Raw genomic sequence first — 12378 nt, forward strand, 5'->3', positions numbered from 1 at the left:
TCTCAAAACGCTGTTCTTCATGGCACAGATTTCACAAGACGCTGAAAACATTCTATTGAGACACTGGTGCACGTTGGATTGGCTGCAGGGCCACTTTTATGGTGTGAATCTCCTGTTCTATCACATCCCAAAGGTGTTCTATTGGATTCAGATCCGGTGTCTGGGAAGGTCACTGAGGAGCACTGAACTCACTGTCATCTTTAAGAAATCATTTTGAGATGACTGTTGCTTTGTGAAATGTTATATTATCCTGTTGGAAGCAGCTGTTAGATGGGTAAAAAAAAAGGCTGTGGGATTCAAGTGATGATCGATTAGTATTATTGGGCCCAAAGTGTGCCAAGAGAAATGTTCCCTAAACCATTACACCACCTCAATTAGCCATAGACTGTTGACACATAGATATCGGTTTCATAGGTGCATGATGATGGCCCCAAATTCTGACCTCACCATCTGTGTGCCTCAGCAGAGATTCATCAGACCAGTCTACGGATCTCCAGTCTTTAACTGTCCAGTTTAGGTGAGTCTATGATCACTGCAGGCTCAGCTTTCTTTTCTTGGCTGACAGAAATGAGTGGATCCCAACATAATCTTCTGCTGTTGTTCTCCATCTGGATCGACGCGTTGTCTGAGATGCGGTTCTGTGGGTCACAACTGTACAGTCGTTATCAGTCTGACCATTCTCTGTTGACCTCTCTTATCGCTGTAGAGAGTAGACTGTATAGACTGCTGTGCTGTGAATCCCAGGATCACACTGCTGCCACACGATTGTGTGGTTAGATGGTTGCAGGTGTTTATAATAAAGTGTTCGGTTCGGTGTAGAGATTTTACAGACCAAAACACACACTTGCGAGAAACAGTTTTCATGACTGTCTAGACGTTCGTGTACGTATACACGTGTATGTGAGCAGACTTGTAAGTATCAGTCCTCAGGTCTCCCTCAGACAGGCTGAAGCTCTCCATCATGAGTCGACACCGCCACCTGCTGGAGACGTTATGTTATTAATGCAGGCAGTTTGTATCTATATTTGCACATTTATATTGCACAATCTTATCGATCTCTTTAAAAATATATGTATTGATTGAAACATAGTCTAAAAAAAATTAATAAACGGTACAATTTATTACTCGTTAACAAGTTAACAAATAAGTACAAATACTTCGTTACCTTTACTTAAAAATAAATTTTAGTTATCCATACGTTACTGGAATAATTCTTGTATTATATATTTTTTATATATCTTCTACTCCTTACATTTTCACGCAATTATCTGTACTTTCTACTCCTTGCATTTTAAAAATCCTTCTCTGTGTTTAAAAAATTGCCTCGTTACTCCTATTTCATTAAAAAATAAATAAATAAATAAAACCTATCCAGATAAATCGCGATCCATCGCACCTGCACATGCACCCTCCCACTCCAGCAAGCACAGAGCAGACGTATGTAGCCTAGTATGAAAATCCTGGCAGAGACTCAAGAGACCTCGAGAGAAATGTCCCAACTAAGCCCCATATTTACATCCCAATAAAGCTTACTGATAACATGCCTCTGATGTTTAACTTTTTGCACCGTTACAATTCTTATAGGCAACTACTCATCATTATTTCCCTCCATGAAACACATGTTAATGCTCAGTAGTGCACATAGATGCTCCTTTAATATATCTGAGATTACTAAAATACATTTATTTTCAATGGGCAGATCTGCAGCTGAAACGGGCAGCCCAGTGCATCCCAAAACATTTCAACATCAACATTTTAATATAACATTATAGTCATTATGGCTTTTAGAAGTTTTTGGGGAGGGGGGGGGTAGTGCACTATAGGCCCCTGTGGCGTGGCCTAAGCTTTTGGCGTTTGTTTTCCTTCCATTACTTTTACTTGCATCCTTTAAGTAGTTTTGAAACCAGTACTTTTACACTTTTACTTGAGTAAAAAGCTTAAGTTGATACTTTAACTTCTATATTAGTCTTTTAAACTGTAGTATCTACACTTCTACCTGCGTAATGAATGTAAAGGTTTCGACACCTGTGCTGGTTAATGTAACACCCCCGTTAAACGCTGCTTACCTCCACAGAGAATGTCGTCCTCTCATTTCAGAAACGCGATTTGAGGTCGGAGGCGACCCGTAGTTGCGCAGCGTCAGCGCGGGCTGTTTAATAATAAACCATGGCGCTTCGAAGGATGCAGCTCAAATCTAATGAAATATAAAGAAAGATTAAGCCACATTTAGCGATCGGATACATTTGAACAAGTTATCTGTTCAACATCATGGCACTGACGATTGTGGGTGGTTAGCCTAACAGGTTTAGACTACATTTGAGGTCTGAATGGACCTAAATTTATTTAGCACTAGGATAAACTAGCTAGTGCTAGCATCTAACTTTACTAGAACACACACACACACACACACACCCCACACCATACTAAACTAACCTAACGTAAAAGCTGTAACTACACCTAAACCGGGGTTTGAACTAGATCTAACTGGGACGCCTGTAGGAGCGATGGTAAGTGACCGCAATCTGAGTTTCCTGAGTTTCCAGCTGCGCTCAGTCGAGAAGATGTGTGTGAAGGTGTAAATCTAGCTAGCTAAATTATTGAGTATTAGTATTGTGTTATTGGTATTTTTTTAATGCGTTAAACTTACTGTTTGTTATTTTTTTTAGCAATCAGATCTTTACCGTTTCAGTAAAACCCTGTTAGCTAAATGCAAACGTTTCTGTTATCACTGTCGTTTTGTGGGCTCTTCTTCACAGCACTGAGAAACGTTAGCGCTAATACTGTTATCCTCAGTGCTATATGTGGCATATCTGTTCTCACACATTTAAGGTAGCTAGCTAACTAACTAACGTTACATATTTAAAAAAAAAATTGCTATAAGTTGAATCAGGATATTTTATTTGTTATGAAAAAGTGTGTTTTTTTTGTACTTAAAATTTGATATAAAAATTGATTCTAAAATATGATATGATCATAACAGTTATAGGTTAGGTATCTAGCTAGCTAAACGCTGCTGTATATACATGTACTGGTGTTTGTTGGAAAAGTCGAAGTGATGTTTAGTAGCTAGCTAGTTATCTAACTCAAGTCAAATCAGTGGATCAATTATTATTGGCAGAAGGCATGACCGGTCAGTCAGTCTGTACACCATAAATCAGTGCCTGTGTGTTTTGGAAATGTCCTGGATGGTGCGTAATGTCACATTGTGCTAGTACTGAGGTCAGGACTCTTGGCCTGACCTTTGCAAAACATGTCATTTATTCTTTAGCCTTACACACTTTTCTTGGTTATGGCTTAAGGGAAGATTAAATCACACTGTATGAGCTATTTTTTTTTTTATGTTGCTCCATTGCTGCTGTGCTCTTAAACTATTGCAATGGTTTAGAGGAGAAGCCTTGCACCGAGCCAGCTTGCCAAAAGAAAAAACAGGGAGGATTCATCTGAAGATGAGGACTGGAAGCCTGAAACTGTAAGTAGCTGAATGCACAGCTTTTTTTTTTTTTTTTTTGAGGTTTGGTTAAATGTTGACCTTAACTTGTGTTCTTAACTTATGTGTTCTTAACTTATGTGTCACTTAACCTGTAGATCATGCCTGGTGTATGTGTAGTATGTGCAGTGTTGACTGTATGTAACACATCAGAGGTTATGTCATACATAACATGTTAAATTTCCTCTTATAGCCAACCAAAAGGAAGACAGGGGGAAAAGACAGCAGAGAAAGTTACATATCTCCATACAGGAAACCCCTCACACAACTCACAAACCGCCCGCTGTGTGTGGACAGCAATGAGCATGTAAGTCATAGTATACAAAAATTGTTGGTATCACTTTATTTGAATGGTCCATTATAGATGCCTCACCTAATATTCAACTGAACATCTATTCAAAGCAACCAAACTCCTAGTTGAATGTAGATGATTCACTATAGAATCTTATCCTAATCCTAACCCGAGGTAACACTTGTAAGACATGTCTGTTTCATTTCACAGGAAGCTTTCATTCGAAGTATCCTTTCAAGACCATTCAAGATTCCCATCCCTAATTACACAGGTAACTTATCTTTAGTCTTGGGTCATAATGGAATACATGGAACTACACATGTTGCACAAACAGCAGACGCTAAGAAATGGCTAATTGTATTTTATTAGTTACAGAAAAAGACTTGAATGTGGGTAGGAATACATTCAAACCACTCTTAAGACCTTTATATCATGAGTGAAATTTGTGTGATTTGATTAGACTTAAGTCAGTTTGTTAGAATATGGTTATCCCTGATGAAGTTTTGTACACCAAGCATGTGAAAATGCCCCCGTAAGAGCAAAATCCTTTTACTGTAAAGCTAAACAGTATCTGCGCATGATTTTATATTATTTTAAAGCACAAAAATAGAATAATGTCTATGTTAAGGTGTTAATGATTATTTTTAGTATTATTATTACTATTTGATCAATTATAATACCAGTCACATTTGGCTATTTTCAGGAGATTTTCGACCATCATAGAACCCTGGAAAAATAAAATGTTTGCTGTCAAAGCCAGCGAACAAAATGTGATGTCTTTAATCGAATTGTAGACAGGAAGAGAAGTCACTGCTGCAGTGATTCTTAGGAAGTTCAATTCGGTGTCTCCCATTTAGACAAAACAACGAATAAAAAAATGTCTTGAAAAAGTGAAAGTACAAGATGGCTTTGTTAGAATCTCTTTTTCCACTTCTGTCTCTCTTCCTCCCTTTTGGCAGGGTCTTTGGGTGTGCGGGCATTGGGTTTGAAGAGGGCTGGTGTGAGGAAGGCCTTACACGACCCATTTGAAGACGGAGCGTTGGTCCTTTTTGAACCACCTGCTATAAGCGCCCATGAGCTCATCAAAGCTGACAAGTCAGTCATATGTTTTGCTGGGTTGTTCTGGATTGTTCTCTTTCTTCATATGTAAAGACACACTGTATCCTTACTTGCTATTTTTATTTTGTTACTAAACATCCATTTTGCAGGGACAAGGTGCCTGTACATGTTGTTGTGGATCCAGTCCTCACTAAAGTCCTACGACCCCATCAAAGAGAGGTAAGACATTATCAGTTCACTATATACAATATAGAGTTCAGTGCAGAACAGAATAGAAGAAATTATGATGTATATGTTATAATATGATATTATTGTGTAAGTTTATATATATACAGCTCTGGAAAAAAGCTCTGGAAGAGACCACTTAATATTTTTTTTTAAATTTGCATCTCTACGTGTATGGCAGCCATTTTATTCCAGGCATTTCATCAAACAAAGCTGACTTACATGAATTTGCAGACTATGAATGGCAGAAAGTCTGTGTGTGCTGTATTAAATCCTGAACTTTTTATTGTGTCTGGAATGTCCTTTAATCACATTAAGTCTGTCTTCTCTGTGCTGTTCTGCAGGGTGTGAAGTTTTTGTGGGAGTGTGTGACGGGGCGGAGGATTCCAGACTCGTACGGCTGCATCATGGCAGATGAGATGGGATTGGGGAAGACGCTGCAGTGCATCACCCTCATGTGGACCCTGCTCAGACAGAGCCCTGATTTCAAGCCTGAGATTGACAAAGCCATTGTGGTTTCTCCATCCAGCTTGGTCAGAAACTGGTACAACGAAGTGGCGAAGTGGCTGGGTGGACGTGTGCAACCTGTGGCTATTGACGGGGGCTCCAAAGAGGAAATAGATCGGAAGCTTGGTAAATAAAAATAGGCACCTCATTTGTAATGCTTCCAAGTAGGAACCTGGATATAATAACCCTTACATGAAAAGCAGTTAAATCAGCCAAGGCATGTTTGTTGTCCAAAGTTAATGGTACTTGGTAGCAATGATGGATTTAAAGGCTCCAATGCAAATTTTAAGAGGCACGTTTTTCTACATCCTACGTCTTGGCTAAGGGCTATAATTTTTGGTGTGCGTTTCAGTAAACTTCATGTCCCAGCATGGCTTGAGGGTTCCGACTCCAATTCTGATCATTTCATATGAAACGTTCCGGCTCCACGCTCAGGTCCTTCACAGAGGCAAAGTTGGAATGGTCATTTGTGATGAGGTACAGCATTTGTATCAGCACTATTCATCGGCAACAGATCATTAGCATTTAGGCAGTAAAGGTTCATCAGTGTATTTTTCCCCGTTATTTTTTATTTTTTTTTGCAGGGTCACAGGTTAAAAAACTCGGATAATCAGACATACCAGGCTCTGAATGCAATGAATGCTCAGCGGAGAGTCCTCATCTCTGGCACCCCAATTCAGAACGATCTCCTGGAATACTTCAGTCTGGTGCACTTTGTCAATGCTGGTATCCTTGGTATGTGGATTAGTTTAGTGGTAATAATATGTACAGCATGTTATGCTGATGTAGTGTAATGGATTCTTATGTGCTGGTGAAATTAAAAGTTTGGAATATAAATAAAGTGTGATTTGGTTAGATTATTAATCTTTTAGGAAGTTTTATAATTCTTTAGGAAAATATATTAAACATTTTTTACTTGCATTCCTTTTTGGCAAACGCACTGACTGATTACAAAAAATAAACAAAAACAACTCGAGCTCATCCAGTACTTTTAGGATAAGGTGGTGTGGCATTTGTAATCCAGCACTGAACAAGTATCACCAGTACCTGACCTCACTAATGCTCTTGTGGCTGAATGCAAACAAATCCTCTTAGAAATGTTTCAGAATCTAGTGATAAGCCTTCCCTCTAGAGTAGAGACCGTTAATGTACGACTTTCTAAAAACTTTGATTTTGGGGAGAACATTGGGTGAGCAGATGTCCACAAACCTTTGGCCATATAGTGTATTTTTCTAATCTTCTAAATGTATAGGTCTTCACCCAATTTTGTTGTGCATTTCTCATCATTCATCCTTCTCTCTCATAGGCACAGCTCAAGAGTTTAAAAAGCGGTTTGAGATTCCCATCCTGAAGGGCCGTGATGCAAACGCTAGTGATAAAGATCGAGCAGTTGGGGAGGAGAAACTTAAAGAACTGATCAGTATTGTCAACAGGTGAGCCTCAGGAAGTGTGTCCAGTCAAGGCAGTTTGTTCCAACAGCATTTTTTACATGACACTTAATCTGTCTTCACAGGTGCTTGATCCGAAGGACGTCTGACATTCTTTCAAAGTATCTTCCTGTGAAGATTGAACAAGTTGTTTGCTGCAGGTGAAGTTCACTTTTATGCAAGTACAGTCATATGGACACTTGTGTTGACATGTTCATGATTTTCAAAGTGAAAGTAAGTTCACAGTCCTATACAGGAAACAATGTGTCACTGTTCTACACATTTTAGAGCAGTTAAACTTGAACATATTGTAAAGAAATAGATATGTAATGTAATATGCAGCTGTACGTTAATATATTCAGAACAGTGTTCCCAGTAGAGTTCCTGTACTTATCATCAAAACATTAAAATTGACCAAGGGGGCCCAAATCTTTGCATACAGTCATACATATTAGAATACAAAAACACTATGATCACTAATACTCGGTTAGAACTCGTTTTTTTTAATGATTCATTTGTTTCCATATAAGCATTCTTAAAGCATTCTCAATGCATTTCTGTGCTTTAGAATTTATTTTACAAAATCTATCTAATTACACTAATTGTATTGAAACAAGTTGTTAAATTGAGTGTTATTTAAGCACTGACGATATCCTCAATATGCTTAGAAAAGCATATTGGGGTATCACAATAACAAAATTATCACAATATGATAAATTGTCGCATTGCTTATATCATATTGCTTACCATATTGCTTACCCCTAAAATCAGGCCATTGGTTTCTGTCATGATCAAGTTGGAGTGTGTTAGTGCTCCAGGTGATTATTGTGTTTGTATTTAATCTGTCCATTGTTATTTAGTTAATCAGCTAATGATAACATAAAACATCCTGCTGTTTCCTTTCACTGGTGGTGTCTATCACTCGACTTCCCTCGAGGCAGCCAGCCAATCTAACCTTTGTTGACAAATTGTTGCAGTGAGTGTGAGAGTGTGTTAATTGAGTTGTTTTACATCTGGGTTCGCAGGCTGACTCCTCTGCAGAAGGAGCTGTATAAGCTCTTCCTGAAGCAGGCCAAGCCTGTAGAAAGTCTGCAACAGGGCAAGATCAGCGTGTCCTCTCTGTCCTCCATCACTTCGCTCAAAAAACTCTGTAACCGTGAGTGTTAATGGACATGTCTTTACCAAAGACAGTTTGTGCTGTTTGTTTTAAAAAAAATTTTTATTATTGTACTGCTGCGTTTAGTCTTCCCATCTGCACTGGAATCGGCCTGGAATGATTACTGCTGCGGATGTTCTTTCATGTGACGTTTCTCTCTCTTCTTTTATTGTTGAGATGTTTGTGGGTTTTTTTTGGTTTTGTTTTGTTTGTTTGTTTTGGGGGGTGGGGGGTCAGTCTTTTGACCTAATTCATGCTACTTTCCTTCACCCACCCTTATGGCATTTAGAGACAAAACAAAAGTAGAGTGAGAGAGTGTGGGGAGAAAGCTTTTAATAATAAAAATGGCTGTTGGGCAGAGCAGGAAAGATGTTTTTTTTTTAAGGAATGCTTGGAATATTTAAAGACCAGATTAGTTTTATGTGAGGAGGTGGGGTAATGTAGTTATTGTTTATTAGTTTCTCAGTGATTTTAGTCCCATCTAAATGCACCATGTTAGTCATTTTTACGAACTGTGCGTTCCCGCCTTAGTAAAGATTCTGGTCGACTTTTACTTTCTGTAAACCAAGCCATAAAAATAACCTTATATTTATGCCATGCGAGTTGACGTGTAAATATGTCACCATGTCCTGTGGAAAAGAAAGTTTAGTTTTTTTTTTCATTTAGCTTCGATGTTCATGGCAGAGATACATCTTGCTGTTTATGTCCATGGCAAACCTCAGACGTACAACATTCAACTCAACAAAACAAGCTAAGGGTGTCTCAGTGCTTGTGTGTAGTGTGACCTATAAACATGTAGCCTGATTTTCAAAAAAATGTTTCATTATTACTATAAGTTTATCACACTTTTCTTGAGGTGACTGCAGTGCGTAAATCAAGAAGCTGGTCATTTATTCAGAGATTCGGTCCTGTAGTAAATTTTCATTACTCCACTTCCCCATGTATAGGAATACTGTCCGAATAGGGCTTAATAGGGCTTAAGTGTTACATTTTATAGATTTACTACAAAAAGGTGAGAGGGTTCATTGTAAAAGGATAGCATGTCGTAAAGGAGTGCAAGAGAAAATAAGTTAAGATTGTGAGGTGGGAATTTAGGCTGGACTCCTGGAGGTGTTCCTGTTTTGATAAAGACTGATTTGTATGTGTGTATGTGTTCTCACACTATTTCAGACCCTTCACTGATCTATGAGAAGTGCGTGGAGGGAGAGGAAGGCTTTGCTGGAGCAATGGAGCTTTTCCCTCCAGGTTATTCCACTAAAGGTGTGGAGCCACAGCTTTCAGGTCAGCTAACCTCTATTTGTGTTGATTTCTGTGTTTGTTATAGATGCTGTAGATGGATGCTTTCTAACGTTTTCTTTTTTTAATATTTTAAAATTTTGTATCCTAGGGAAAATGTTGGTGCTGGATTACATTCTGGCCATGACCAGGACCACCACCAGCGATAAAGTGGTGCTGGTCTCCAACTACACACAGACTCTGGACCTTTTCGAGAAACTGTGTCGTGCACGGAAGTGAGTGAGACTCGCGTACTAGTACCATTCAAAAGTCTGGATTCAGTGTGCAGTCAGTAAAATGAAGCCAGTTTGGTTGTATAAACTTACTGCAGTCCTGTGCAATGCCATAGGTTGATACTAAAAGCAATGTTAAAAACTGTTTTAATCAGGTTTGCCCAATCCTGGTTCTGGTGATCTAAGACCTTGCAGAGGTTAACTTGGATTCAGATTTAACACACCTGATCCAGCAGCAATATTAGAGTCTGGCGTGTTCAACCTGAGTTCTAGTAGTTTGTTAGATCAAAATGCATGTTGCATTTTTGATATAAGAATGTTGGAATATAATAGGTGGTTATTTCTTCTGTTTAAACTGCTTGGACTTAACAGTTTTTTATGTTACAACATGCCGTTAAAAACATTAATACAGGTTGCAGGAAGATCATACAACAGAAATTTAATCCTGAAAAGAAAAAATTGCAGAGTAGTCGCAGCAGCAGCGCAACTGCACATGTTTATGTATGATGAGCTCTATAACTGTGCTTAAATAGGATTAAGGATTCTAAAAAAAATGTCTCAAGTATCTGTCTGAATGATTGTTATTATTGTCCTGGAATTAGGTATCTGTATGTGAGACTGGATGGAACAATGTCTATTAAGAAGAGAGCCAAGATTGTTGAAAGATTTAATAGCCCCTCTGTAAGTATACCCACCCCAGATCTGTGATACATTTTTTTTTACTTTGTGTATTTTCCCTGCGGTACTTCAGTTTTACTCTCCATTTACCTTTTCAGAATCCAGAGTTTATCTTCATGTTGAGTAGCAAAGCTGGAGGGTGTGGTCTGAATTTGATTGGAGCAAATCGACTGGTGATGTTTGACCCAGACTGGAATCCAGCCAATGATGAGCAGGCGATGGCGCGAGTGTGGCGGGATGGCCAGAGGAAGACGTGCTACATTTACAGACTGCTTTCGGTGAGCGGGATTAGGAATCAAATTAACTTGGTCCTAGATGATAGAAATTATGGAGAAAGGTCAACATGTAGTTGAAAAAAAAAGTATAGTAGAAATACAGTAGTAATACAGCTAGTCCTGTTAGTAGTTTTTTTTCTGGATGATATGCTCTATCAGAAACAATTGTGATAAACAATATTATTGTATCATTTCATGCTACTGTTATAATTATAATATAATAGCCTAATAATGCAAATACAATATTTTAAAGAACAGTGGACTTGGAATTGAAACTGAATGACTGCATTTTTATTTATTATTACTTTTGTCAGATTCAAGTTATTTCTGTGACCATGGGTGGGTTTTTCTTTCATTAACCGAGGGGTACCAACAATGTTTTCCTTGTGTGTATTGTATAAAGTGTACGTACAAAAAATTTAGACGCAGGCTTTACCAAGACTATAAATATATTAAGCATTATTTTTAAGCATAATTTAGTATCAATCAATGTGTCTAATTTCATTTTGTGTGTGTGTTTAGACTGGCACCATTGAGGAAAAGATCCTGCAGAGACAGGCCCATAAGAAGGCTCTGAGCAGCTGTGTGGTGGATGAGGAGCAGGACGTAGAGAGGCACTTCTCTCTGGAGGAACTGAGGGAGCTGTTTGCCCTGAATGAGGACACGCTCAGCGACACACATGACAAGTAGGCAAACTGCAGTAAACAGCCTTCTACTCTCTCATGGGCCACTCTGTAGATGTTGAGATTGATAGTGAGAGTGTGGGAGTGAGGCCTCTCATCATGTGCTTATTAACACTAAATGCTAGCAAGGATTGAAGGCAGTTTTTTTACACAGTTAACACAAATTCAGTCAATGTTTTATGGTGCTACTGGTGTGCTTACTGAGTACAGCGAGTATCAGAAAGCAGTAGATCTAACCAATCAAAGACACCCAAAGCATAAAAGCAAATATAGCACCTACTAATATGCTGTTCTGTTCCTGGTTGGTATTTGTCCTTGTGTCTTTGTGAAGCTCATCATTCTCCTAAATTTAAAACTGAACCAGTCTGACAGAACTGTGATCAGTCCACCACTAACTGTTACTTCTCACAAATATGGTCACCGTCAGTTACTCTATTTATTGTTTACCTCTTTTTAAAATTGAAATACTGATGGAGCTTAGCCTAGTGATGAGGTGTGCTGAAAAATCTAGACTGATTTTTAGAAACAAGCAAGTTGTTAGCTTACCTTAGTGGTAAAGCTTGTAGCGTTTCTTTGAAATAGCTTGGCACTGGTAATGGGTCTTACACTCACTGTATTTTCAAATCAATTATAAAACAGTCATTTCACATATTTCACACATGGTTGTGAGGTTTTAAAACCAGTTGTCCCCTGCTTTATCTTTCCCTAGGTTTCGTTGCCGACGGTGTGTAAACGGCCGACAAGTCCGCCCCCCTCCAGAAGATTCAGACTGCACCAGTGATCTGTCCTGCTGGCAGCACTGTGCAGACAAACGTGGGCTGAAGGATCCTGTGCTGCAGGCCAGCTGGGATGCTGCTGTCTCTTTTGTCTTCCACCAGCGCTCTCATGATGACCAGAGAGGAGTTGTCTGAACAGTCAAAAACAAAAACTTCCACAAACACTGTGAAACTGACGGATGTGTGAGGCTCAACTAGTTTATCTGAGCTGGAATGATGAGGCATCTGAGCCACAGGAATGTGGACAAAGACTCTTTCTGTTTCTTTCTTTTTTCAAGATCGTCTGTATATTTTCAGTGTTTCTT

The 12378-nt window shown here is 38.8% G+C and overlaps 1 protein-coding gene across 1 annotated transcript; it reads left to right on the forward strand.

Moving 5' to 3' along the window:
* The first annotated feature begins 2176 nt into the window (after positions 1 to 2176).
* rad54l (RAD54 like) lies at positions 2177 to 12378 on the forward strand. The gene is made up of 18 exons (XM_072682949.1): positions 2177 to 2507; positions 3386 to 3469; positions 3681 to 3794; positions 3990 to 4050; positions 4739 to 4874; positions 4988 to 5057; positions 5408 to 5696; positions 5923 to 6047; positions 6155 to 6305; positions 6877 to 7003; positions 7084 to 7158; positions 8023 to 8153; positions 9324 to 9434; positions 9541 to 9664; positions 10264 to 10342; positions 10438 to 10617; positions 11137 to 11300; positions 12007 to 12378. Exons 1-18 carry the CDS (start codon positions 2505 to 2507, stop codon positions 12206 to 12208), a joined length of 2226 nt encoding a protein of 741 aa, XP_072539050.1. The 5' UTR covers positions 2177 to 2504; the 3' UTR covers positions 12209 to 12378.

This window comes from Salminus brasiliensis, chromosome 7 (assembly GCF_030463535.1).
Source record: "Salminus brasiliensis chromosome 7, fSalBra1.hap2, whole genome shotgun sequence".
In the NCBI taxonomy this organism is placed as follows: Eukaryota; Metazoa; Chordata; class Actinopteri; order Characiformes; family Bryconidae; genus Salminus; species Salminus brasiliensis.

Bases quoted from the DNA above. Each gene is read 5' to 3' on its own strand.
- rad54l (XM_072682949.1), top strand. The intron at 4,875-4,987 runs GTCAGTCATATG...TCCATTTTGCAG, and splicing joins GAGCTCATCAAAGCTGACAA to GGACAAGGTGCCTGTACATG. The intron at 7,004-7,083 runs GTGAGCCTCAGG...CTGTCTTCACAG, and splicing joins CTGATCAGTATTGTCAACAG to GTGCTTGATCCGAAGGACGT.